Below are 24599 nucleotides of genomic sequence, written 5' to 3' on the forward strand. Positions count from 1 at the left end.
CATATGTGCATACATATACAGTTGAACCTTGACTTCGTTTTTCTAGATACGAGTAATTTATTTTAAATTTTATTCGTTTTACGAGAAATGTCTCGAAATACGAGCAAAAAATCATTTATTTATTTATTAATTGACATTAATCTATTTAAATTTTCAACATTGAATTGAATTAATGACATTAAAAATAATTTCGAGCTTCATCATGGAATGAATTAAATTCGTAAGTCAATGCACCATTGAATATCTAAAAAAATGCTTTACTAAACTACGTAAAAAAAGCGTTTTAGAAATAAATTAGCTTTTATAAAAAACGTAGCCCGTAAGGTCTAGACTGGTGACACAGAGGCCGCGGGTTCGAGCCACGGTAGCAGACTCATATTTTTATTTATAAAAAATGAGCTTTCATTAAAAATCAGTCTCAGTTGCAAATTTACATTTATTAATTATAAATTATATTGCACACAATATATTATATAGATGTCACCGATACCCAGACTAAAAAATCTGGTGGTTAATACTTATTTGCGGGTATTCATTATGTCTGATTGACTTACCCAGCTGGTACAGATTTAACCCGTTATAAGGCATTGGGCTTACGTCTGTCAGATTACAATGGAAGGTTAATGATAAAGAAAATAAATATAAAAATTATAATAGTTTAATATAAATTGTATTTAAAATGAATCTACTATTAACATTATTTTGAAGCGATCTTATTGTCTGGTTAAAAAAAAACAGTTTATTAATATAGATCATAGCTCATAGCTCATTTGCAATACATTTCTGCATATGTATACAGCTGATTAATCTGATATTGATTCTAAATATAGTTTCAAAATATTCGTTTTAAAGAAATAAAAATACAGTTTAATAATGGGTACAGGTTCCCTTAAAAAGAAAACATAAAAAGTATCAAGAATATTAATTTAGAAAATAATATATTTAATGTTTTAAGTTTAAATCAATACAAGGTTCAACTTTAATTGTTCCTGCTGTCAAAAATAATACAACTAGGTATGCTAAAAACTTATTACCATAATAAATTACTTTATAGCTTTATTTATTGTATTGAATAAAAAAAGATTTAATATTTCAATACCAGCAATTAAGAAAGTATACATCTGCACAACATTAAGTTAAAAATATGAGTAACTTATGGAATTTCGGCAATTAATAACATATAGATAAGAAAATAAATTCCGCAAAACAAAAAATGTCACTATTGGCCTGTAGATAACGCAGAGGTAAATTTAATAAAAAAAAATACTGCCTGCGCTTTTATAATACATAATACACAACTGTATTTTATTAAAAATTATATTATTATTAAATCAAAATATTACAAATTAAAAAAAAATAATTGGAAAAATATTCACATAAAAAATATATGAAAAACGGGCGATTCGAATATTCAGATTAGAGTGTCAAATTCTAGACGATACACGTCAATATTAAACACGACGATGCTTACTCTCAAATATTTACCAATATTCAAGATGAGCATTATTCGCATAAAGGTGTCTATTACAATCTTGAATGAATCCCCTAGTTGAACCGAGCATAAATAAACTTTTCACGTACATACTGGTTTAACCGAATTAGTATAATAGATCCACACGATATAGCGTTAGCAGCCCGTAAGTGACGTAAAACCCGTCTACCGTTACTTGCTCCCAATTATTGACGCGGCGAACGGCTCACATGCGGCCTGAGGGACGCGGCTTATCAGACGCACACTAGACCGATTTTTTTGCTTTGCCTTCGAAACGGTTAATCGATTAACCATTCCCGTGCGCGATGCACTCGTATCACCAATTCGCGACCGATTGCAGCCGGCGCTAACGGTTTGTGCCATTGTTTGTGCGAACTTTCTTTTTTTACAATTCGATGCGTGCATGTTGGAACTATTATATATGAAAATATATTATCTGAAAAACTAGGTTTATTAGAAAAATGGCAGAATATATAAGAAAATCCAAGCTTTTAGGGATCAAGTTTATTATTTTCAAATTACAGTACGTTTTTTTATATCATTTAAAAAGTAAGGGATTTATGCTTAAGTTATGTTTAACTTAAAATATATTTTTTATTAAAAATAAAAGTAATAAACCCATATTTTTTATGATTTTTATTCACATGAATATGACTTTTAACACTTTAATGGCCGAAGACTCAAATATGCGTCAATGCAAACTTGTTTTAAAGGCTGCTAATGTGTCATTCAATATCAATAAAGATAATATAAGAATTATGGTCATAATCATTTTTGTATAATTTGTTTTGATTTTACGAATACATTAGACATTTTTATTAAAAACAATGGTCAGTCGTGCATAAAATTAACACTCAAATTTGTAGTGGCCTTTTAAGTGATCTTTTGTCAGGACTTAACACAGGACATAATTTTAATTTATAGGTAAAATTACATGCAAATTGTAGCTTAAGATATATTATATTATAATATATAATGCTAATATATAATTACAGATTCTTAAAGATCTGAAACCAGCATATAAATGTAGATATGAATCTTATCATGGTGGCAAAGAGTGTAATGTTTTCGATGTAATTGCTTCTCTCATACTGTAAACATATTCGGTTGCAAGTTCAAATTTTGTATTAAATTTCTTTTAACATAAATAAATATATTATTTCTATAAAATCAGTGAGATAATTTAAGGGTAGGAAAATATAAGAAAACGTCTATGGACGTTTTATTGGTTTCCTTAACATTATGAAGAAACACTTCCGTACATTAAAACCTGAATTATAATATTATATATGTATGTACATGTGTTTTTTTTAATTTTTGTAATATACAATTAACTAATAGTTAAATAAACTATTAAACAAGTTAAAAAATTAATATCTTATCAATGTATTAAACATACATACACTTATACTACCACAAAAGGTAATACTTAATTAAAGCATATATATGGTTTATTACATAAAAATAGTGAAAAAACACCATTTATCAGTAGTGCAAGTTTATAACTAACCTGAAAGACTTAAGTTCAAATCTCACATTAAACCCTAGTGTTTTTCAACGTTTAAAGTGTCTGGAAGATTAGAAGTATAAAAAAAATATAATTAGAATTTTGTTTGATCGCCACAGATTAAATTTTTTAAGCTTTCAAGACAAAAATTCATTAAAATCGAGCGGTTCTGCATATATGATACTAAAAATTCTTTCTAAAATAAAAAAAATGTTACACTAAAATAACTTCATTGTTATTGAAAGCAGTACTAAAAAATGACTGAATAACTGGCTATTTTTTTATTCTCATAAATTAGAGTAAGCTACACAGTTTTCTGTCCAAAAATTCCACTTATGTTTTTTAACGTTTTTTATTTTTATTTAATCTTTCGTTGTAATCTGACAGGCATAAGCTTGATTCATTACGACGGGGAAAATCTTTATCAACTGAGTAAGGCAATTAGAAATAATGAATACCTACAAGTAAATATTACTCAACAGTTTGAGAATCGGTGACATATATATTTAAATTATTATGTGTAATATAATTTATAACCAATATATGTCTCTGCAGCCGGGCAGATTTATGCTTTTATAAATAAAAATTTGAGTGCTGCTTCCGGGGCTCGAACCCACAACCTCAGATTTACTATTCTGAGACATTACGGATTACGCTATTCCGTATATTACATATTAATTTACTAAAATTTTAATTATATTATGTATATAATAAAGCCAACACAACAGACCAGTGGTTTAAATCGGAGATTAACACACGAAAGACCTGGGTTTGAATCCTACATGAACCATAGTGGTTTTTTAATTTAATCCTATTTTGGAGATCCGAATTAATAATTGTTATATGCATATAATTTCGATATATCAATACAGATCAGGTTTTCTAGATTTAACTAATCTCACAGATGATTTTCGTAAAAATGAATTAAAACCAAGCAATGTCTCGCATAGCTAAAACTAAAACGTTTTTAAACATAAAAATTACTTTATTGTTACTGAAGGCAGTACTGAAAAATAACTAAAAATAATTCAACGTAATATAAGACAATAAGGTATTTTTTATTTTAATAAAATTGAAGTAAAATGCACAGCTTTCTGTCCTCAATATAGTCAGACAATTTATACTTAGAGGCATCTATATGTATTATTTTAACTACCACAATTAGAAGTAAATTGAGATATATAATATTTTTTTTATAAATAAATATAAATAAAAAAAATAGGGCCTAAACTTAGTTTATAGCAATTAGAAATAAATTGAGATATGTAATATTATTTTCTGTAAAATATAGGACCAAAATTTGGATCATTGTTTTACTGATTTAATAAACTAAAATTTTTATCATACATTTGATAAAATCAGCAATAAGTCGGAGACTAATACCTAAAACGCCAGGGTTAGAATCTTATATGGACTCTTGTTTTTAAATTATTATCGTGACTGGAAGATCGAAATTATTTTTTTGTATAATTATAATTTTGACATATCATTACAGATTAGATTTTCATAATTTCACAGATGAGTATCATTAAAATACATCTAAAATCAAGCTGAATAGTAACTTATGTTGATTATAAGTTACAATAAAATGTTTAATGTCTCAATAATTTTTCAATAGTTGTTTATTGTGTTTACTTAGTTGTAACGCATTTGAAACGTTGCAATAGAAAATTTACAATAAATATAAAAATAGAAGCTTATGACGATTTCATATTCTATTCAAGAGATTAAATAAAGGAAAATATCGAATAGAGTGACCTAACTATAATATAATAGTTTTAATACGTACATTGAGTTTTTATTATTAAGTATAAACTGTAAATGTAATACAAAAAATTATTTGTTTTTATTTGACCAATCATACTATTTATATTTTCTTTGATGCTATTTATAAACTACACATTTGTGTTTTAAAATAATATGTTTTTATTTAAAATCTGATGGTAAATATAAAAAGAAAAAGATATAATATATGACTATCAATTTTATAAAGGGTTATAAATTTCATAAAGCGGAGGTTTTGTTAAATTATCTAATGCTTAGAATGATGTAATGATATCAATTATCTGAGCCATTACAGAAAAGGGTGTGCGTATATAATCATGAAGCGCCTTTGATGTGCATACATTTATAATCCTTAAAACGTATTATTCACGAAATTATATCCTTTTGTACGTTTGGTATATTATTTTTATTTTGAAAATTTCTCAAACAGTCTAGATTTTATTTTAAAATAATTTATATATAATAACAATAGCTTGTTGCTATTTTGATAATTAAATATTAACACTAAAGCAGTAAATAAATGTAGTGAGACTTTATATACATTATTTTTTATTAATAAATTATACTTTAACATAAAAAAATATTAAAGCATCGCTACTATTTATTTATCATGTTTTTGCTTCTTAAATGTACATAAATTTATTTGTAGACGTAAAAAATAGCAATTTGATAGTAGCCGCAATATAGCCATTATAAATTTATTATGAAATATAATGTAATACTTTTTGTCACAAAGCCAATTACCGTTGTTTGCGTATACAAATTGTCTAATAAATTACAAAAAGTTTACATACACAATAAATTATAATAAAACACAATGGAAATCGAACAGGCGTTCTCATTAATTTAATATAACAATGGCAATAAAAGCATTTGTATTAAAAAAATATTAACATATTAATTTTTATCAAAATGTATTTAAAATTATTCTAGTTTATTTTATAACATATAAAAATATGTTTTAATGAAAATAATTGCGTTTAATATTAAAAAATGATATAGTAACAGTGAAAGTAACTTGTTTGTAGTCATTGAAAGTGAATTACTTAAATCATTTTTAGCGAACTTATACTTCTGACTTTATTATGTATACATATATGATACAAATAAAATATATCTACATAAATCAGAAAAAATATAAGCTCGTTAAGAATGACTCGAGCAAACATAAAATCTGTCTTTCAAAATAAAAAAATCATTTTCAATGACTACAAACAAGTCACTTACAAAATATATATTTGCCTTTCTCAAAAGGTAGGTAAAAAAATATATATACATATATGATAAATGTACGTTAAAATGAAAGAAGTAAATTCATATTTAAATTGTATTTCATCTCAATTACAGATATGCTAGATATATTTAATATATTTATATGAAATAGTAAATATAATTATTATCTAAGCTTCCGCATAATAATATTTTTTGTATATATTTAGCTACATCGCCCACTTTGAATAGAAAATGTCAAGAAAAGGCTACTTTGGATGATATTTCGGGTATTGAATTATTAAAGTCATTTTTTTATGTATTACAGTGTGTATACTAGATTTATTAATAATAAAGTTAATTGGTCAAATCAACTGTGAAAAATAATGAGCAATAAAGTTCTCTCTTTGTTTAATAATAAAAAAATAATTAAACAAATAGATAATTTATACAATATGTACACATATATTTTTGGTAAAATATTAAGTGAAAAATAAATTTGTCTAATAATTAAGGATCTATTATACATTATCCTCAAATCTCAATCAATCAACATTTTGTTTATTAAAAATATATTAATAGAATAGAAAAAATAACATCTCATGCTCTACCACAATGGTCCAAATTAGGACCATAGTAGTTTATAATATATATTAATCATATAATTAATAATATATAAATATGTAAAATACATCTGTTTGCAAATGACACATTATTTTTTGTATATGTGATAATGTTAAAGAAGTTGTAGATAATTTATGTAACGAATTAAGTATAATAGAAAGATGGTAAAAATAGCAACATATAATTGACAATGAACGAAGCATTCATATCTCAAGGTAATTTGAACAACTGTCCTTGTTATTGATTTATTAAAATAGTAAAAGTTAAGCGAATTGGAAAAAAGCGACTTGAAATAAAAAGGCAAATACCTAGCTAGTATACAACAGAATTAATTAAATATGATTATAATATTCTTCTATAAATTTATTAATTTAAAAAAAACTATATTTGACTTTTAGTATTTTCTGTTTTTAAGGTCATGTATCATAAAAAAACTCAACAGTTTCTTTATTTAACATAATATTATTTACGGGTGCAATTGATATACAATTAAATTTAAGTGTCTAGTATAAACTATTTCCTTAATTACGTGAATGTACAATTTGTTATATTTACGTTTTTCTGTATGCTATCTGTGTTGGGGTACAGGAAAAGTTGTAAAAAACCTCCTATTGAAAATATTATCATGTGTTATAGTTACTTAGATTTAATTAAACTATGATTTAAAAAAAATATCGAAGACAAATAATGAGAATAAAATTTTATAAAAATCGTTATTGAATTGATTATATATGTTACTATTCAAATAATCATTGCACTGAACTATACATTATAGCAAACATCACCATGATCACTATTGTGTTCTATTTTCGATTTTATGTAAAACAGATATAAACATTGAAAATATTGTATTTCATCAAGGTAAAAAAATATAGTAATAGAACGTTTAGAATCATGACACAATGTTAAATCTTTGCGGGTAAATATACAATATACTATAATTGAGAAAGCCGCATAAAACCTGAAGACAAAGGAGAGGCTTACTTTTCGTGTATATACATATATAATGTATATAGAGAGAAAAATGAGAGATAAGATAATTGTATATTTAAAAAAATAAATCAAAACACATATTGGAGCACTGTTTTATAAAACTCGTACATCTGTGCATTATAATTTATTTTATTTTAACAAGCAAAAATATAATCGTTATCTTAAGTATTAAATCTAGTGATTCTTATTCAAAATTTTTTTTTCAAAAACATGCTGATTTCTCATGAATTTTCATTTTTTATTACAAATTAATTTTGTAAAATTACTGAAAATGTTTTACAACAGCTGAATTTTTTATTGCACCGCATAAGAAATGGTAGATCCGTGCCAGATGTTTGAAAAAATGCATGCGCCCTGGAAAGCTAGAGGTCGAAAGTATTTGAATGTTTTTTTTTATCATCTACTTTAATTGGAATATACTTTGGGTTAGTTGTGTAAGAACTATATTAATAATCAGATAAGATGAAACCGCTTCGCTTGGAAATCAACAGATTGCAAAATTGTATGGGGTGCTACGCTATAAAATTGTTTTGATTAAACCAAGGAGGATTTTTGTGTTTATAAAATATTAAAGTAATAACAGCTGTTTAAACAAAATTCTATGATTCGGGTATAAATACAGGGACCAAAATTTTATCGTAACTCTTCGATCTGTAATCAATCGAAGTAGATCGACTCTCGATTATAACAAATCATCATCTGTACATCAATAACATTAAGATAGAAAGATAGCTACAATAATATACTGTGCTATTATAATTACATACTATATATTACACATTTTTTTTTCTATAGCAAAAATGAAAATGAGAATTTACATTTATAGAGAAATGAAAAACATCGAGGAACTAGAATGTTCAATTAAATCTACATACGTGTCTATAACACAATAAATACAATTTACAACTTAAGCTCTTAATATATTTTTCATCTTACATTTTTTAAATGTAACTATAGTGATTTTAAAAATGAAATTATTTATACATTATGAACTATTTATATTAAGTAAATATAATTTTCATTTTTCATTTCTCAACTTTTTATTAAATTCTAATCAATATTATATACATAGTTTTCTTAATGATTTACATAAGTATTTTAATGATGAGTCGCCACTGGTTGTGAGTGGGCTGTTGTCACGAGAAAATAATATTACTAATTTGACATATCGAGTTATATAATTAAATCAAACAGCACCACGCCTGCCTCAATTAATTAATTAATTAATTAATTAATTTTCGTTCGGTATGGCACGATCGCCCGCAGCAAGATCATAACACATTATGACAGCGGAGGTAATTCGCGCGAACGTGCACCGGAGTTTTTACGCCACACGGCCACAACATAAGTGTTATGCGGATGAAAGTTTGTAACACTTGTGAGACTGGGTCACTCGCCCCGGCGGCGTGCCTTAGCCTCGATCTATGGGAAAAATGCAAATGCCCAATTTTCGGCCGACATTTTCGCGCACTCGCGGCTATGGTTAATAGGGCGTAATTCGCGATTCACGGCTATTGTCATGTGCCGCCTATGATTATCAGTGGCGTATCAGATTAGCGGAAAAAAAGGAAGGTGAAATTATAAATTAACACAGATAAGAACATATTTTAGAACTTACTTTGTTCCTTTTTATTTTTTCGTATCATATTCAATGCAAAACAACACTATCATTAGAGGCATTGGAAGTAGTATTTTTTATAAGTAAATTGAAATACTTCATCCTAAGCATTCTGATTTGTCGATGATTTTTTTTCATCTAAATTAGATCCAAATATCCTTGTTATTTTTAATGTTAAACCAATTTCTGCCGTGGAAAAATTCCTATTGTTATGTGTTGATGTTGGTTTAATTGACAGAAAAATAGGCACTGTAAATTATTTGTTCTCTTGCTCGTCGATTCAAATATTTTGAATTCTTTCTTCATTAATCTGTAAGATGCTGGTTTTCTTACATTACTCTCTATAAGGCCGGAAAAATTTCTTTTTCCAGTTGTGCTTATGAGAATTTTTAATTTCTTCAATGAATTCTAATGATTAATGGAGTGGTAAGGGTCCTTAGAATTCGTAGAGCCATTAAATAATCTGCGAATAATTTATTTCCCCATTTCTGCTTTTGAAGAATAATTAAAGAAGTCACTCTTTTTTTGACTGGTGAAAGATTTTGGATTTTGCGAATATTTAATTAATGACATCAATGTCTGGTTTTTTCGATAATATAATTTCTCATTAATTGCCCGTTGAGATTTTGAGCTTAGCTCAGAATTCAAATCTTCTAATTTATGTAACAAAAATTTAACCCCTTCGGCTGTCAAAAATAATCGTGAGACAATTGTAAATAACGGGTCTTGCTTCTTTACAAAAACAATACAAAAAACCTTTTTGTATTATCGAAAAAGAAAAATAGTTCTAAATATTTTTGTTTGTGCCGATTTCCATGCATATTTATCTTATCTGAGTGGGTTTACCAAAGCAAAGATAAAGCCGTCGGCGGGTTAGTGTAATATAATAGAAAATCGCAAAAAAAGTTTTTGGTCATACAAATATTTTCGATCTTCCGAGAAAGTATGCATATTTTCAAACATCTAGCACGAACACCTTCGGAAAGTTCTCTTATCTGAGTGACTTCTTTTATTACTTAAGCAAAAACAAGGCGAGTTCTTGTATTAAAAAAATTGTCCTTCACAGACCTTCCAAGATGTATGAATATTAGGCACGAACCTTTACTTATGAAGCGTGATAAAAAGGGCAGTGGTTGTAAATCTTTTGAGAATATTCGTAAAAAAATAATTTTATATAATAAATAATGATTTATAAAATTTCTCGAGAAATTCTCGAGAAGAAACAATATTTAATCCTATCAATGCTTAACGCAGAGCTGTGGAGTTGTTTTTAATTTTATCGACTCCTACTTATTTTTTACCTAAATATAATTGATAAGAATAAAAACAATGTCAATAATTTTCAAAATATAAAGTAAAAAATCATAAAGCAAAAAAAGAACATGTCTACCAAATTCAACTTAATTGACTTATTATAGCGATGTATATAAAAAAGTAAGTACAAAAAAATTTAGTAAAAAATATACATAATATACGTAAAAAAAATTGCTTATATAAAACACAAAATTAAAATTAGGAAGAATATAAAAATTAATGATCATACTCGCAAGCGAAAAATCTGGTTTCAGTGCTTTTACTTTGCCAGGTTGACTAAATCGAAAGGTAACTCTTTAATTAAACACTAAATCTAAATTTAATCTTATCCATCCGTAATTTAATCTGAATTAGATCTTAAAAAATAATTGCTTCTAATAAGTCAGCGTTTATGGAAGCTCTTGAATAAGATTTTATTATTTTAAGGGCGGAAAATAATCGCTTTTCAATGGTATCCTCCCAGACACGATAAAAATTGAAGAATTAAAGTTTAATATAGGATTCGAACCCAGGTCTTTTAGATTAATAATCAGCGACCTATACCACTCGTCTATCGTACTGGTCTTTTTGCATTTATAAATAATATTTGCGATTCAACACTTTATTATTATTACAATGATTCTTTCGTGAAAATAAATTACTCAGTATTAACCATCCTATTCAACTTAGTAATTAGTTCAATTCCTTACCCAATGGAAGATTGCTCTAATAATTTTACTTAAACTAATATAAAAAATCAGAGAATATTGATTTCTACAGACCAATAAGTATCTTACCAGTTAATCTAAAAATATAACAAAAAAATACTATTTAAGATAATCAAACCAGTATTAGAGGAACTTAATCTTTTACCAAATAATCAACTTGTCAATCGTGCTGGTTAACGATTAAAATTGACGTTAGCGAGTAAAAGTTATTAGTGACTTTGTTCATTTTTCATTCATAAAGCAAAACTAAATAGAATTTTTATTAAAAAGCTTATATGTACATGTATACATTAAAAGGACTATTAAAAGGCCGTCGCAGTGGGAACGCTCGTTACCGAGCGTTCCCACTGCGCCGGCGCCGACACGATTTTATTGCTTTTGACGTGAATTTTTGCCTTCTGAGAAGTGATAATTGTTTTTGCGCACTCCTATTGACCAAAATTCAGTTTGAAATACTTTGATAAGCCCTCTTATATATATAGTAATATCGGTAAGGATATCTATCATATTTTTAAATCATAGTGTAATATCGAAATGCAGACAAACTGTGGAGCAATATGTGAAATGAAATGTCTGTCTGTACTAATTCTTGCTCTTATTTTCCCCTGAGAGATGAGTTAGCTTAGTTTGTATTTTAGATTTGAAAGTATGTTGAAAGAACTTTTATTAGGTACTTGAAAGAACTTTTATTAGGTTAGGTTTGGGTTTGAACAGCAAATGCACGTTTCACAACAGTCAAATTGCGTTTCATAGACATTTAAGAGTAGCATATCAGTTTAATTATATATTCGCTAGTAAAAATATATGGCTATTGGTGAAAATGTATATGGACTTTACTAGTGAAAATATAACTTTACCAAAAAATAGACATTCACCGTAACATTTATACATCGGATGTAAATAAACATTGATAAGTATGTAAATATATATATTAATACATATAGAAAAGTTGAAATCATATAACTGTACTAGCACCAGCCAGATAATTTATATTTTTATTGGTAAAAATACATATCTACTAGTGAAAATGATTTGATTTTACTGAAATTCAGGATAGATTCGAGACTGAACTATTTATTTATTTTGCTGTTGTCAAATTACCGATATTACAATCTATAAAAACGTTAAGTTTATCTAATTCAACTGGTGCTGTTGTTGCTTTTTTGTTATTTATTTATTTCTTTCTTCTGAAAATTCAGATCGAATACTTAAATTTACTGCTACTAAGTTACATTCATTTAATATTTTCTCTCATGCCTAATATTTTTAAAACGTTCAAAAAGCAATAAAGTAAGTAAATTTTAACACAAACGGAGCCGCGTCAAAAAACTACAATCTGTTCCATTAAATAATAATGTTTATTGTGAAAGTCCTACCTAGAAAGTAGGTGCATTTGAAGGCAATGTTCCGCCCCTTTTATTTTATGTATTATATATATAAAAAAAGGGCTAAAGAAACTTATATCTGAAATACATCAGTATATAGGTACATCTCAAACAACTGTAGTTCATTATTTGAGGTCGGTTTTTACTTTTTTATAAATATATTCTTGGGCCCCTTAATATGTTAATATTAACAGTAGATAAAATTCTTATGCTTTAATTTAAGTTTAGATCAATAACCTTTAAAATTCGAACAAATTACATTATATAAAAATAAAAATATAGAACACGTTTACATATATTCGTTTACTTTTAAGCGGATTCGATATTAGTTAAATTGTAAAACCACTAATTTAATTATGTACATGTGTACAAGTTTGGTACGAAAAACGTACAAATACATTGTTTTCAAAATATGTAAACAAATAACGTTTTAAATACACTGTTTATTCAATTGTGAGATTGTTTAATATCATTTTAAGACTGTATTTTATAATAAAACATAGAGATAATTAAAAAATTCAGTATATTACATTTTTAAAAGGTCCCTGGAGATGTATTTACATTATCTTACAGTACGTCGTATTAAATTATAAAAACATACATATGTATGTATTTATACACAGTGTATATGGAGGTAAATATGTTCATTAAAAATTAATGGGAAGTTGTTGTGAAAAAAATGTCAATATATAGAGAAAGTATTTAATTATTTTTATTGTTTTATAACTATGATATTTTTATGTAATGTCTCTACATTTTAATAAATAATATTATTTTAATATTACTTTATTTTACAAGTAGATACATGTAAAATAGTTACATATTTGAATATAAAATTCTTTCATTCTTCATGAACATGCCACACAATAATATACTTGTGATTGAATTGTTATTTTATTAAAATTGACAGGCCTTTGTCGTAAATAAATAAATTTAATATTGAACTAAATTATTAATATTAGATTAATTTTATGTTCATAGCACAAAACGAATTTTAGCATGATGAAAGAAAAATATGTTCATACTTTATATTTACATAATTTACTTTGTCTTTGTACGCTTCCGTGCAGTCGTACTCAAACACGTTATGATATATAATCTATTATATATGCATATACATACATGTGCTTTATTGAGTCGTAAATTAATTAGTAGTCCACTATGTAGTCTTGTTCATCGTATACATTTTTAATACATCAGTGCGACCTTAACAGCGTTATGCTCTCAGGTACACCTGGTACCATATACTAAGTGTACAAAAGAGTTAGTCCTTTTTTTGTTTATTTTCTGGATTTTAACTACACATTTAAATGATTGCGTTTAAAATATTTTTTACTCAATAAAATATTAAGAACCGCTAGAATTCGCACAAAAAATGCATATTTTTATTTGCCATTTTTAAATCTTAAAAGCTTAGTTATTATTAAAATAAATACAATAAATAATAAACAGCTTGAAACGCGGTAGAGAGTGGTGCTTTTAAACGTAAGCCTCTCATATGTTAAATATAATACATACACTTTTAGGATATGATTCACAAAAACATCTTCCGTGACATGATTTCACAATAACTAAATCCGGGTCTTTCTTCCGGTAAAATGATTCATTTTACTTTCTAATTTGAGACAAAATGTGAATTGTTTCACGGTATGATGTGTCATGAAATAAAATTACCTCTGTATGCAGGTCAGTGTTTAATTGTATATATTTTTTTTGCAGAATCACGGAAGATGTTCGGAGGCTATCGCATCACGCCAAGGTTCTGCACACCGACGAGATCGTCCACAAGAATAAGTCCAATCTCTCAGAATAGGGGACCTTCGATATGTATGTTTAATCACGAATGTAGTCAAAGAAACGGGGAAGTTGTAGGCGCTTGTATGGATGGCTTTCTTTTCGGGGCTTGCTGTAGAATATCAGGGATTCCTGGAGTTATTAAAGAATCTATAGAATCGGGGGTTGTGATGCTGTTAGACGATAAAAATACGAAAATCCCTTCGTCGGGCGATGATACAGATTTAACCCCGAGCGCCATGAAACATCCACAGTTGTCAAATGGCATCCATGATAATTCTAATATATATTATGTTAGAACGACGGGACGACCGAAGGATAAAACTAATGCTAGTAATCACGTGACATCATCGACGGAGAAATTTGATGATATTGAATCGAACGGCGTGGCACAAATCGCTAGTTCACTTTTACAAGGCGCTCCTGAAGCTTCCAACATAGCGTCTTTGATGTCGAATTCAAATTCTGAAGGCGGATTCTTCAGTCATAGTACCATATCACATGAGGAAGCCGATACTGTTCTAATAGACAAGAACGGATCTTTAAATCCGGATATTTTAAGACCGAGTGACTTTTCATCATATGGAAGCGTACAGACCAAACCTTCGATTGTGACTACAGATTACAAGACAATGACAACGCCAAAGCCAAGTTACACGTATCAAAAACCTATATTCAGACCCAAGCCGGGAAAAGTGCCACAAAACAATCAAGACAAATACGTGTTGATTCCGACCGTGACTAAGCCTCATCAGCAGATCAAAGACACGACCGAAAAGAATACGCCGATCGGCTCCATTGAGTCTATAATGAACATGCTGAACGACACCCATCCCTCGACTGTACCCAGCGTACAAGACGGCGGCCCAGAAAGCAAATTGACGACGATAGAAATTCAACATTATACCACATCGCCGAACGGATACACGATAACAATAGACGGTGAAAGTGTCAATCGGCCCACTGGCGGACACTACATCACAACTGTGGCTAATGAATACACAACTTATCACCAACCTTCGACTAGTTATTTATACAGTTCGACCGTTACAAAGCGACCCGGTTATAGCGGCTCCACTAATAAATATCCGAATAGATTCGGTGCAACTTATACGAAGAGACCCGCGATTATCAAAGGCACTACTCAAATAAGCACTCCTTCTTCTATCGACAACGATAATAACATACCGACCCTTTCGTACGATGATTATTGGGGATCTAACTCTGATAAAACACCGAATAAAAACCCTCCTTCGACAAGCTACGTATTCAGTCCGACGCCCACTAAGCGCCCAATCGCTAACGTACATAATGTAGTAGGACCAAGTTATGACGTATCATCAGGCGGATATGATACATTCTCTAGTGTTACGCCAACAGTGATTGTTCTAAGCTCTTTAGATCCTGTTAACAGCGATGAATATTCACACACAGCAAATCCGGGAAAATATCCAGAAAAGCAACCGACTGAAGCACCGCCACAAAACAACCAAGAGAACTATGTAGAAATACCATTGCAGCCCTACAAAAAACCAATACATCAAGTCACTATAAATAACATAATCACATCCAATAACATGATACATTTAGCGAGTAATGGCAAACCGACAACAGAAAAACCAGCGCCAACAGTGCTCATATCTCCTAAGCCTAATTCTGGAAGTTCATCTACATCTTCCAGTCTTTATACGTCTAGTCCTTCAAGACCGTCCGTGTCTATCATACCAAATAAAAAACCAAATAGAAAACCATCTACGCAAAAACCATCATGGAACAGTGCGGCAACCACAGTTTCATATGGGCCGACTCATATCAATGATCAATATTTTTCGTCTCCAGATAATTTGATCAATTTCCCACCTGTGAGGAATCCGAATTTGAACGCTACCGGAGCTAATCCGACGTTTTACAACAATAGCGTTTCGGTAGGCGTGGATGATTTGGTGTTGCAGGAGGTCGAATTCACAACGCCCGCATTCCTCCAAGAAGACGAGGATCTTAATAAAAAGATGAGTCTGTTTGTGAATAAGATCGTCGGAAGCTTACAAGGAACTTTTCAAGAACTACATGATATAGTAATCTTGGATAAAGTTCCAAATGGCACCGTCATACAACAGAACAATAAAGTAAAGCCGGGAGCGGCACAGATTGAAGAAGAAAAACCTCAAACTCAAAAGCCCAGCTCGACGACAAAGAGACCAAGAACCACCAGGAGACCCTTATCGACGACCACCAAAAGAGCGACCACCACGAAGAAGCCAGCGAGGACAACGACACCAAAACCGACCACAACCACCACCGTAACGACTGTAGCCTCCACTAAAAAGCCAACTAGGGTATTGTATTAATATTTTTCTCAAACTATTATATGACATTATTTAATAAAATTTTTATTCTCAGGCTCCATCGACTACAAAAAAACCACGTCCTACTAGACCAAAAACTACAGTTCCCCCTACAATTACAACTGTAGTAACAGATGCACAGGTTTTTGAAGAAGAAGATTCATTCACCACCGAAACGCCTGATGGCCATCACAGATATTGTAATAATATATAATTAATAATGCATAAGTCGTACTTAAGTGATGGTAAAAATTTTATATTATTTATATTTTTGAGGAACAAATAGTCTTGTATGCTAGATTGTTACTTTTTAACTTTCTAAGGAGAGTCACTGATTTTTTGTCTTTACAAAATGAGGGCATGCTTTATTTACTATATTTTCACAAACATCAATTGCATTTATGCAGTTAAACTATTGATGTATTTTTTTTTTAAATCATTTTTAAAATACGTTTTTCTAAAACGGACTTTTAAAAGCTAGTAACGCACATTCCTTATTTTATTATGAAAATATTAAGAAATTACTTGTATGATTAGTCGTTCCCAAAAATATATTTCATATACATATGTATGTATACATTTTTAATTAGCTATGAAACTTATTTTATTATGAAAAATAGAGAATTTTAATTTATAAAATTTTGGAATATTTAATAAAACTCAGCATTTTATATATTTAATAACATCTATATTATTAGACTGCGGTTATTATTTTATTGTATTAAAATAAAAATGTAATTTAGTATGATGTTTATTAAACAGTTTTTTTTAATGTAATATTTTACCTAAAAATTTCCTTATTTTAATATTTAAAATCTGATCTTACTTTTATTTTTGTATATTATAAAGTAAGTCACTACAATTTATTATTAACATTAAAAAAGTTCATTTAATATTTTCAGCTAGTCATAAAATATTTATTACTTTAATATTGGAAACGATAACTTTTTAAGAGCTTTTTTATGTGTCTAAAATATATTTCCAGTTCCTTCGAGTTATATTAAATTATATTTTATTTTTTTTTTAAAAGGCGAGCTAAAAATATTTTATATGAATTTAATATCATACACATTGATTTTTTTCATAATATACAATTTAATTATATAAAATTTAATCTATAGATATATTTAATAGCTAGTTATAGAATTTAATATTATTTCACTTTGCTGTACGAATTAATCAGTCTCTTTCTAGAGAATTTCTCATGAATAGATAAATAAAAAAAAATAAGAAGAATATATTGTTAGAGAAACACGCCTTCAAAAATGCTCCATTATTTATTAATATTTTTTAGTGTTTTCTAATCCTAAGTGCAAATTATTAGCTATGAGCTATGAACCTTATAAGTTTCAATTTATTTTATGAATTATTTAGAACATTTTCTATGAATTGATTAATAAATAAAAATTTGAAAAAATATTATTAGAGAAACACATCATTGAAAATGCTTAATTTTTTATTTATCTATTTTTAGAGTATTTTCTAATACTGAGTGCAAATATGCGCTGAAAATATGATTATTTTGTACTTAATTTTATTTCTAATAGTTTTTTTTACACATAGCCGCTTTTTAAGATCCGGAAAATCTGGTAAAAATAAAAGCAAAAAATAAATTAGCCGAGATTAATCATTTAACAAAAAGATCGCATAGAAACTCCACACTGCTTTAAATCTGATAATATTCAGTCCTTAATTAAAAGGAGCTATATATTGTACAGTAAACTATTGATCAGGAAATATGCTAAAAAATGCAATTACATATTTTATAACAAATTAATAATTTTAATAAATAGCCTTTTTGATCTCTTTGAGTCTAGGAATACCTCCATTATTTTTTCAGTTAAAGCTTCGTTTAAGCATACGACTAATGCAGCAATCAAATACAGATTTCAGTGATTATTTGCTAATCTTATATATTTTTAGTGTGCGGTGTCAGGCCAATGGTAAAATCTGGAAGAATTGTCGGTGGAAAAGGCGCAACTTTCGGCGAATGGCCGTGGCAAGTATTAGTAAGAGAATCCACGTGGTTGGGACTCTTTACGAAAAATAAATGCGGAGGAGTACTCATCACCAGTAGATACGTTACAACGGCTGCTCATTGTCAGCCTGGGTATGTATTTGATATCGATTTAAATATTCTAATACCAAAATATATTTGGTAAGCAATACAATATCATTGATTGTGAGTTTATTAATGATGGTTTTGTTTTTATAGATTTTTAGCGTCATTAGTGGCTGTGTTTGGAAAATATGACATATCCACAGAAGCCGAAGTTAAGAGATCAATCACCAAGAACGTCAGGAGGGTCATAGTTCACAGACAATACAATGCATCCACGTTCGAGAACGATCTCGCTTTGTTGGAGTTGGAGAGTCCAGTCCACTTCGATACGCACATAGGTCAGGATCGAAATCGAAAACTTTCCATTGATTCGGTAGCCTCAATAAGCATTAGGTTGAAAATGAACGAAACGAAAGCAGCGGAGAGTTCTTGATCAGTTAATCCATTCTTCTATATGGTCCGTGACGAAAATCGACAATGGGCGGATTAGTCACAAGTTAACGCGTCGCGATTTGCTTATGGCTCGTTAAAAACTTTCACATTCAAATTTTGGTTGTTTTAAATGTGTGTTTTTTCATAGTTCCGATTTGTATGCCGACCGATGAAGCTGATTTTACCGGAAGAATGGCATCTGTGACTGGATGGGGAAGGTTGAAGTATGGAGGAGGTGTTCCGTCAGTTTTGCAGGAAGTTAAGGTAATGTTCAATTGAATATAAAAGTAAATGTACATGTTAATTTATTTTTTATTTTTTAAGGTTCCGATTATGGAGAATAACGTGTGTCAGGAAATGTTCCATACGGCAGGACACACAAAAGTCATATTAGAATCATTCTTATGCGCTGGTTACGCTAATGGGCAGAAAGATTCTTGCGAGGTGAATATATTTTATGAATTATTATTAGGAAGGTTTAATAAATAAAAATAATGTCATAATATATAGTAAAATAATATTTAGTATAATATATAGATATTTAAGCATATGCTACATTTTTCTGCATAGTCCCAATTTAAAACTTGTCACATGAAATATTTTTTTTAATACAGTAGCTCAGGCTGGTAATATTTTAATCAAAAATACAAAATATTGTATTAGGCATTTGCTTTACTATTCTTTCCGAATTTGATTTAATTTTGAACAAATATTTTCTGCAGTCGAGAGTTAAATATATTTTTTACTATATTGCTTTGTAAAGAAAAAAGTAATTTTTACACAAGTAAGTGAAAAATGTTTAAAATGAAGTCGGAATAGCGTAGTCCGTAAGTTCTAGACCGTAAGCACAGAGACCGCGAGTTCAAGCCACGGCAGCAGATGTAAATTTTTAAATCAATAGTTGCAAAGTGGCATCTATTGATTTGAAATTACAATACACATATTAATTTATAATTAACTATATACATAAATGTCACCAGTTCCCAAGTGTATATTTACTACTTTTAGATAATTTTGTATATTTTTATTTCACGTCAAACTAAAAGTCTTTCTTATTTTTTTTAAGTCAGTTCGATATAAAAAATTTTTATAAAGCAGCAAAATATTTTAAATGTTTTAATCATATTAGAATAATTAAGAACCCAGTGCAGTTATATAATTTATTTTATTTAAAGATATTTAAAGATATATATGTATATCTTTAAAAATATAAATGTATATATTTTCTTCTCAACAGCTAAGGTCCTCTATTAAAAATTCGTAATATGGATCGTAATTTAACATAATATTGAAGTATAATATTGAAATTCTTAACATAATATTTAATTTATATTTAACATAATATTGAAATTTTTGCCGTGAAAGAAGAGAGAAACATAATTTAAGTTTGTGAATAAATCTAGCAAATAAGCAATTTCACTCATCTAAAACGTTCAGCTAATAAAACTTTTTATTGGACATGTTCTTCTCGTAATTTAAACAAGCTGACAAGAAACTTTCCATGCGACAGCCATTTAATTTCAATGTGTAAAACAGGATAGATATTATGTTTACTACCAATTCGAGACTCAAATACAAATATTCATATAATCATATACCTAATATATTTGCCTGTAACTATTACCATATGAGTATTAGTTCATATTTGTAGTAAAATATTAAAAAAAAAATTATATAAATACCAAAAAAAATCGACTAATTCAGTTTTATATTATTTTTTTATGTATTACAACAACGAAAGATATCATTTTTCGATATAGGGCTACATTATATACAGCCAAATTTTGCCTTTATTGTAAAATAATTTGTCCTATCTTATTCATAAAATCCATGACAATAACAACTTATAACCGAAAAACTGATAATGAAAAAAATACACTTTGTAATTGCCGAAATTCCAGAAAATACTTATAATTCCGAGTTAACAATGTACAGCTGTAATCTTTCTCAATGACGTATTTTTTTTATTATTTTTTAAGTATTACGAAAAACTTTTTATTTTAAATATGTCTAAAGAAATTCAGTATAGTAATACTTTTTGAGTATATCTAGTTAAAGTATTTTTTATTAAAATTAAATTGTGTACTGATTCAAAAGCTTGCAATGCTATTTTTTATTAAAATTAAAATAAATAGTCTGTGTATTTTTTATTAATTTTTTTATAACATAGAATTTTGTGCTTAAAGATCTGTATTCATTATTCAAATTATTTTTCGATTCTACATAACTTTAAGAACATATTTTATCATTTAGTATTCGATATTCGAATAGTTAAAAATATGTAATATTTAGAAAATCTACTACCAATATCTTCACCTATAATTTTAAGTAGTGGAGCTATCGCAATGTACACAATTTTTACTAATGTATCTAAAATGTATTTTAGGTTAGACAACGTCCGTTGTCTAATCTAAATGTAAAGAATACTCATAACTAGTATTTCTCCTCGAAAAGCTATCAAGAAAAATGCCAATTGGATAAATTAGCAAATTTCTAGAGAATTTTTCGCTAAAAATAAAATTTCTCTGAATATTTTTTAATATCTACAACCGGTGCATAAAATAGGGTGGGTCTGTGCCAGATGTTTAAAAATATACATCGGAAGTATTTAAATGGCAAAAAACTTTAGATTTTTTAATCGGCCTTATATATATTTGCTTTGGCCTTATATATATTTTTAATTTTTTCTTTAACGATTATCATAAATTCTGCGTAAAACTATATAATTTAAGAAAGAGATATTTTTTAATTTAGCGACAAGACTTTTTTATTAAACAACATGAAAAATGCATGTTTTTTAAAATTCAATTTTTTTATATACTGCTTTTAAAAGTGAAATACGGAAGCTTATTTTTTAAACAACCTTTGTTGCTCTTTGCTTATCTGACAATATTTTTGACGTAAAATGTTAAGATTTTTCAAAAGACGCCTTATATATTGCTAAACTTTGTGCGGAACTCCGAACTCCCAAGAGTGAAACCCTAGATTTTCGTGAAGCGCGAGTAGTAAATTTTAAAAGCATACTTATACGATGGATATTGTAAGATAGGTTAGTAAAAAAGGAAGCGACAGAGCTAGACATTATTCGCAATAGCGTAGTACTTGCGTGGGTGTTTAATATATTAATTCCTAATCCTTCCAAGTTTAGTAATCTGTTACTGAAATCAATTAACAACTTGTAAATGGTATCTTGAATCAGTAAGAAAATACATTATTATAATAAGCGTTTAACGAACAATAAATTTTATAAAAAATAGCAAAAATGTATTTAAAAATGATTTTTTATAAAACATAAACTCCGCGCGCGTTGGGTGTCAAAAATCGGAGCAATGGCACATACACATAATAAAACATTTTCTGTATTTTAAATTAGTATGCTGCACAAGTGTCTACATACATAAAATTTATGAACATGTGTTATATTACACGTTCGTTTTTAAAAATACGTATTATTAAAAAAAAAATAATAAATTTTGTCCTAGCTAGCAAATAGGATTTTTTTTAATATTTTTAACGTAACAGTTACAGCCAAAATGTATGTAATGTGTACAATAGATATAGTACAACTAAAGTTTGCCTTACTGGTTATTTAAAAATATTAAATTATGGATTTTTCTATGGTTAAAGCCATACTATGGTTGATCAATGAGGATATGAATTAACAAATTATCGTAATGTTTTTATGTGAAAACTACGAGATTTTTATTGATTGCTAAATGAAAATGAATAATGAGTAATCGATAACAAAATGACATGAGAAAAACATTTTCAATTAAGCGTTTGTAAAGCCGCAGTTCACTGAAAATGGTAATGCTTTGTGATTAAGTAGATATAAATAGGATTTTCAATTACGAGCTCATGGAATCTAGTTAAATAACACAGCTGTTAATTATGAACTATTAGGACAGTACTTCAAAAGAATAAACTTGAATTAGTAAACAGAAAAGAGGTTGTCTCTACCCACAACAACGCCCAACCATATGTGGCGATGATGTTATCAGACGCCTACTTTATTTTTAAGACTCCCTTTTATCAAGCTCCGATTCAAAGCTTAATATAAATACAAAAACGTATGTATAAATAGAGTTAGAATAAATAAACCTTCATAAAGATGGAACCTTTGAATATAATTGATGGAAAATAAAAATTGCAAAAATAATTAAACTTTATACAATAATACATCTTATACGAATTCTTATCAGTTTATCACTCATCTCGCCTTTAACCCCACGAGAGTCGAAGTATTTTCGATTCGCTTTAGGCTTAGCGCAGAAGTAGGAATATACTAGTGCATATGTATGAGTAGAGCTTTTTGGGAGTATTATTTTTAAAATTCGCATGCTTTATCTTAGTCGCATCAAAGAATCTCTTGACTTTTGACCTTACACATCTACAACTCACAAGGGTCAGCTTGGTTTATTACATGCTTCCGACCAGCGTGGGCGAAAATAATAAAGGTTCCGATTTGCGCAGAAATTCATTATTGAAGTTGTCGACGTATTTTATTTTTTATTACCACATTAATCTGCTAAAAGAGGGTTTAAAAAAACGATAAATGAATATACTTGTAAGGGTAGAGTTTGTTGTGTTGAATCGTTAAAAAATGAAACTTTACTTCTACGGAATGCTTATCTAAAATTTTATACGAGAATCTTTTGCGATGTTTTTCCTGAAAAACTTAGAGAATTAAATAAATTATTTAATTTATTCGTCGAGAAGCAAAGGCGTTTCCGAAGAGGCAATTGCGTGCGAGTAATGCGAAAAACTTACAAGAACTCGTTAGACCCTTTTTGCTTCGATATTCTCAAGTTTTCCCGAGGTCGAAATAAAACTGTTAATTAAATTCGCCGAAATTCTGTCCACGTACGGGGCTTAACACATTCTTGGATGATACTAAATAAATCAATGGGAAAGTACGCTTTCTAAAATGCACATTTACCAATAAATTAAACAGAAATGTGTTTGTATGCTATGCATATTTTTATTTTTCCAGTTTCTATTGTATACATGATTCCGGTTTTTAAAAAATCAATATAATACATTTAGTCAATTTTATAATTGATACTAATAAATGATGAAATATATATGTAGTTATTATAAATAAATGTAATTTTTTACATTAGAGAGCCTTGAATTGATTTTTTTTATATTACTATTTATTTACTATTTTTTTACCTAATAAAATTCACCCAGAATATTATACTATTATTTTATACTATAAAAATAGTTATGTAAATGTTGTAATCTAAAAATATTTAAAATTACTTAATCTTGCTTTTAAATTATTTAAAATATAATTTGGGTTGGGTTAAGCTTGCTGTTAATAAATATT

The 24599-nt window shown here is 28.3% G+C and overlaps 1 protein-coding gene across 1 annotated transcript in view; it reads left to right on the forward strand.

The window, feature by feature from the left end:
• Nucleotides 1–24599, forward strand: part of flz (transmembrane serine protease filzig) — a 42397-nt gene that overhangs the window by 12169 nt on the left and 5629 nt on the right. Inside the window, exons 2-7 of the mRNA XM_088205832.1 lie at nucleotides 14354–16764; nucleotides 16829–16973; nucleotides 18697–18883; nucleotides 18989–19173; nucleotides 19416–19531; nucleotides 19592–19711. Of these exons, the coding sequence (XP_088061958.1) occupies nucleotides 14354–16764; nucleotides 16829–16973; nucleotides 18697–18883; nucleotides 18989–19173; nucleotides 19416–19531; nucleotides 19592–19711 (3164 nt within the window). The remainder of the gene's footprint in view (nucleotides 1–14353; nucleotides 16765–16828; nucleotides 16974–18696; nucleotides 18884–18988; nucleotides 19174–19415; nucleotides 19532–19591; nucleotides 19712–24599) is intronic.

The sequence above is a fragment of the Plectrocnemia conspersa genome, unplaced genomic scaffold, assembly GCF_051122295.1.
Source record: "Plectrocnemia conspersa isolate PC_06_02 unplaced genomic scaffold, ASM5112229v1 ptg000002l, whole genome shotgun sequence".
In the NCBI taxonomy this organism is placed as follows: Eukaryota; Metazoa; Arthropoda; class Insecta; order Trichoptera; family Polycentropodidae; genus Plectrocnemia; species Plectrocnemia conspersa.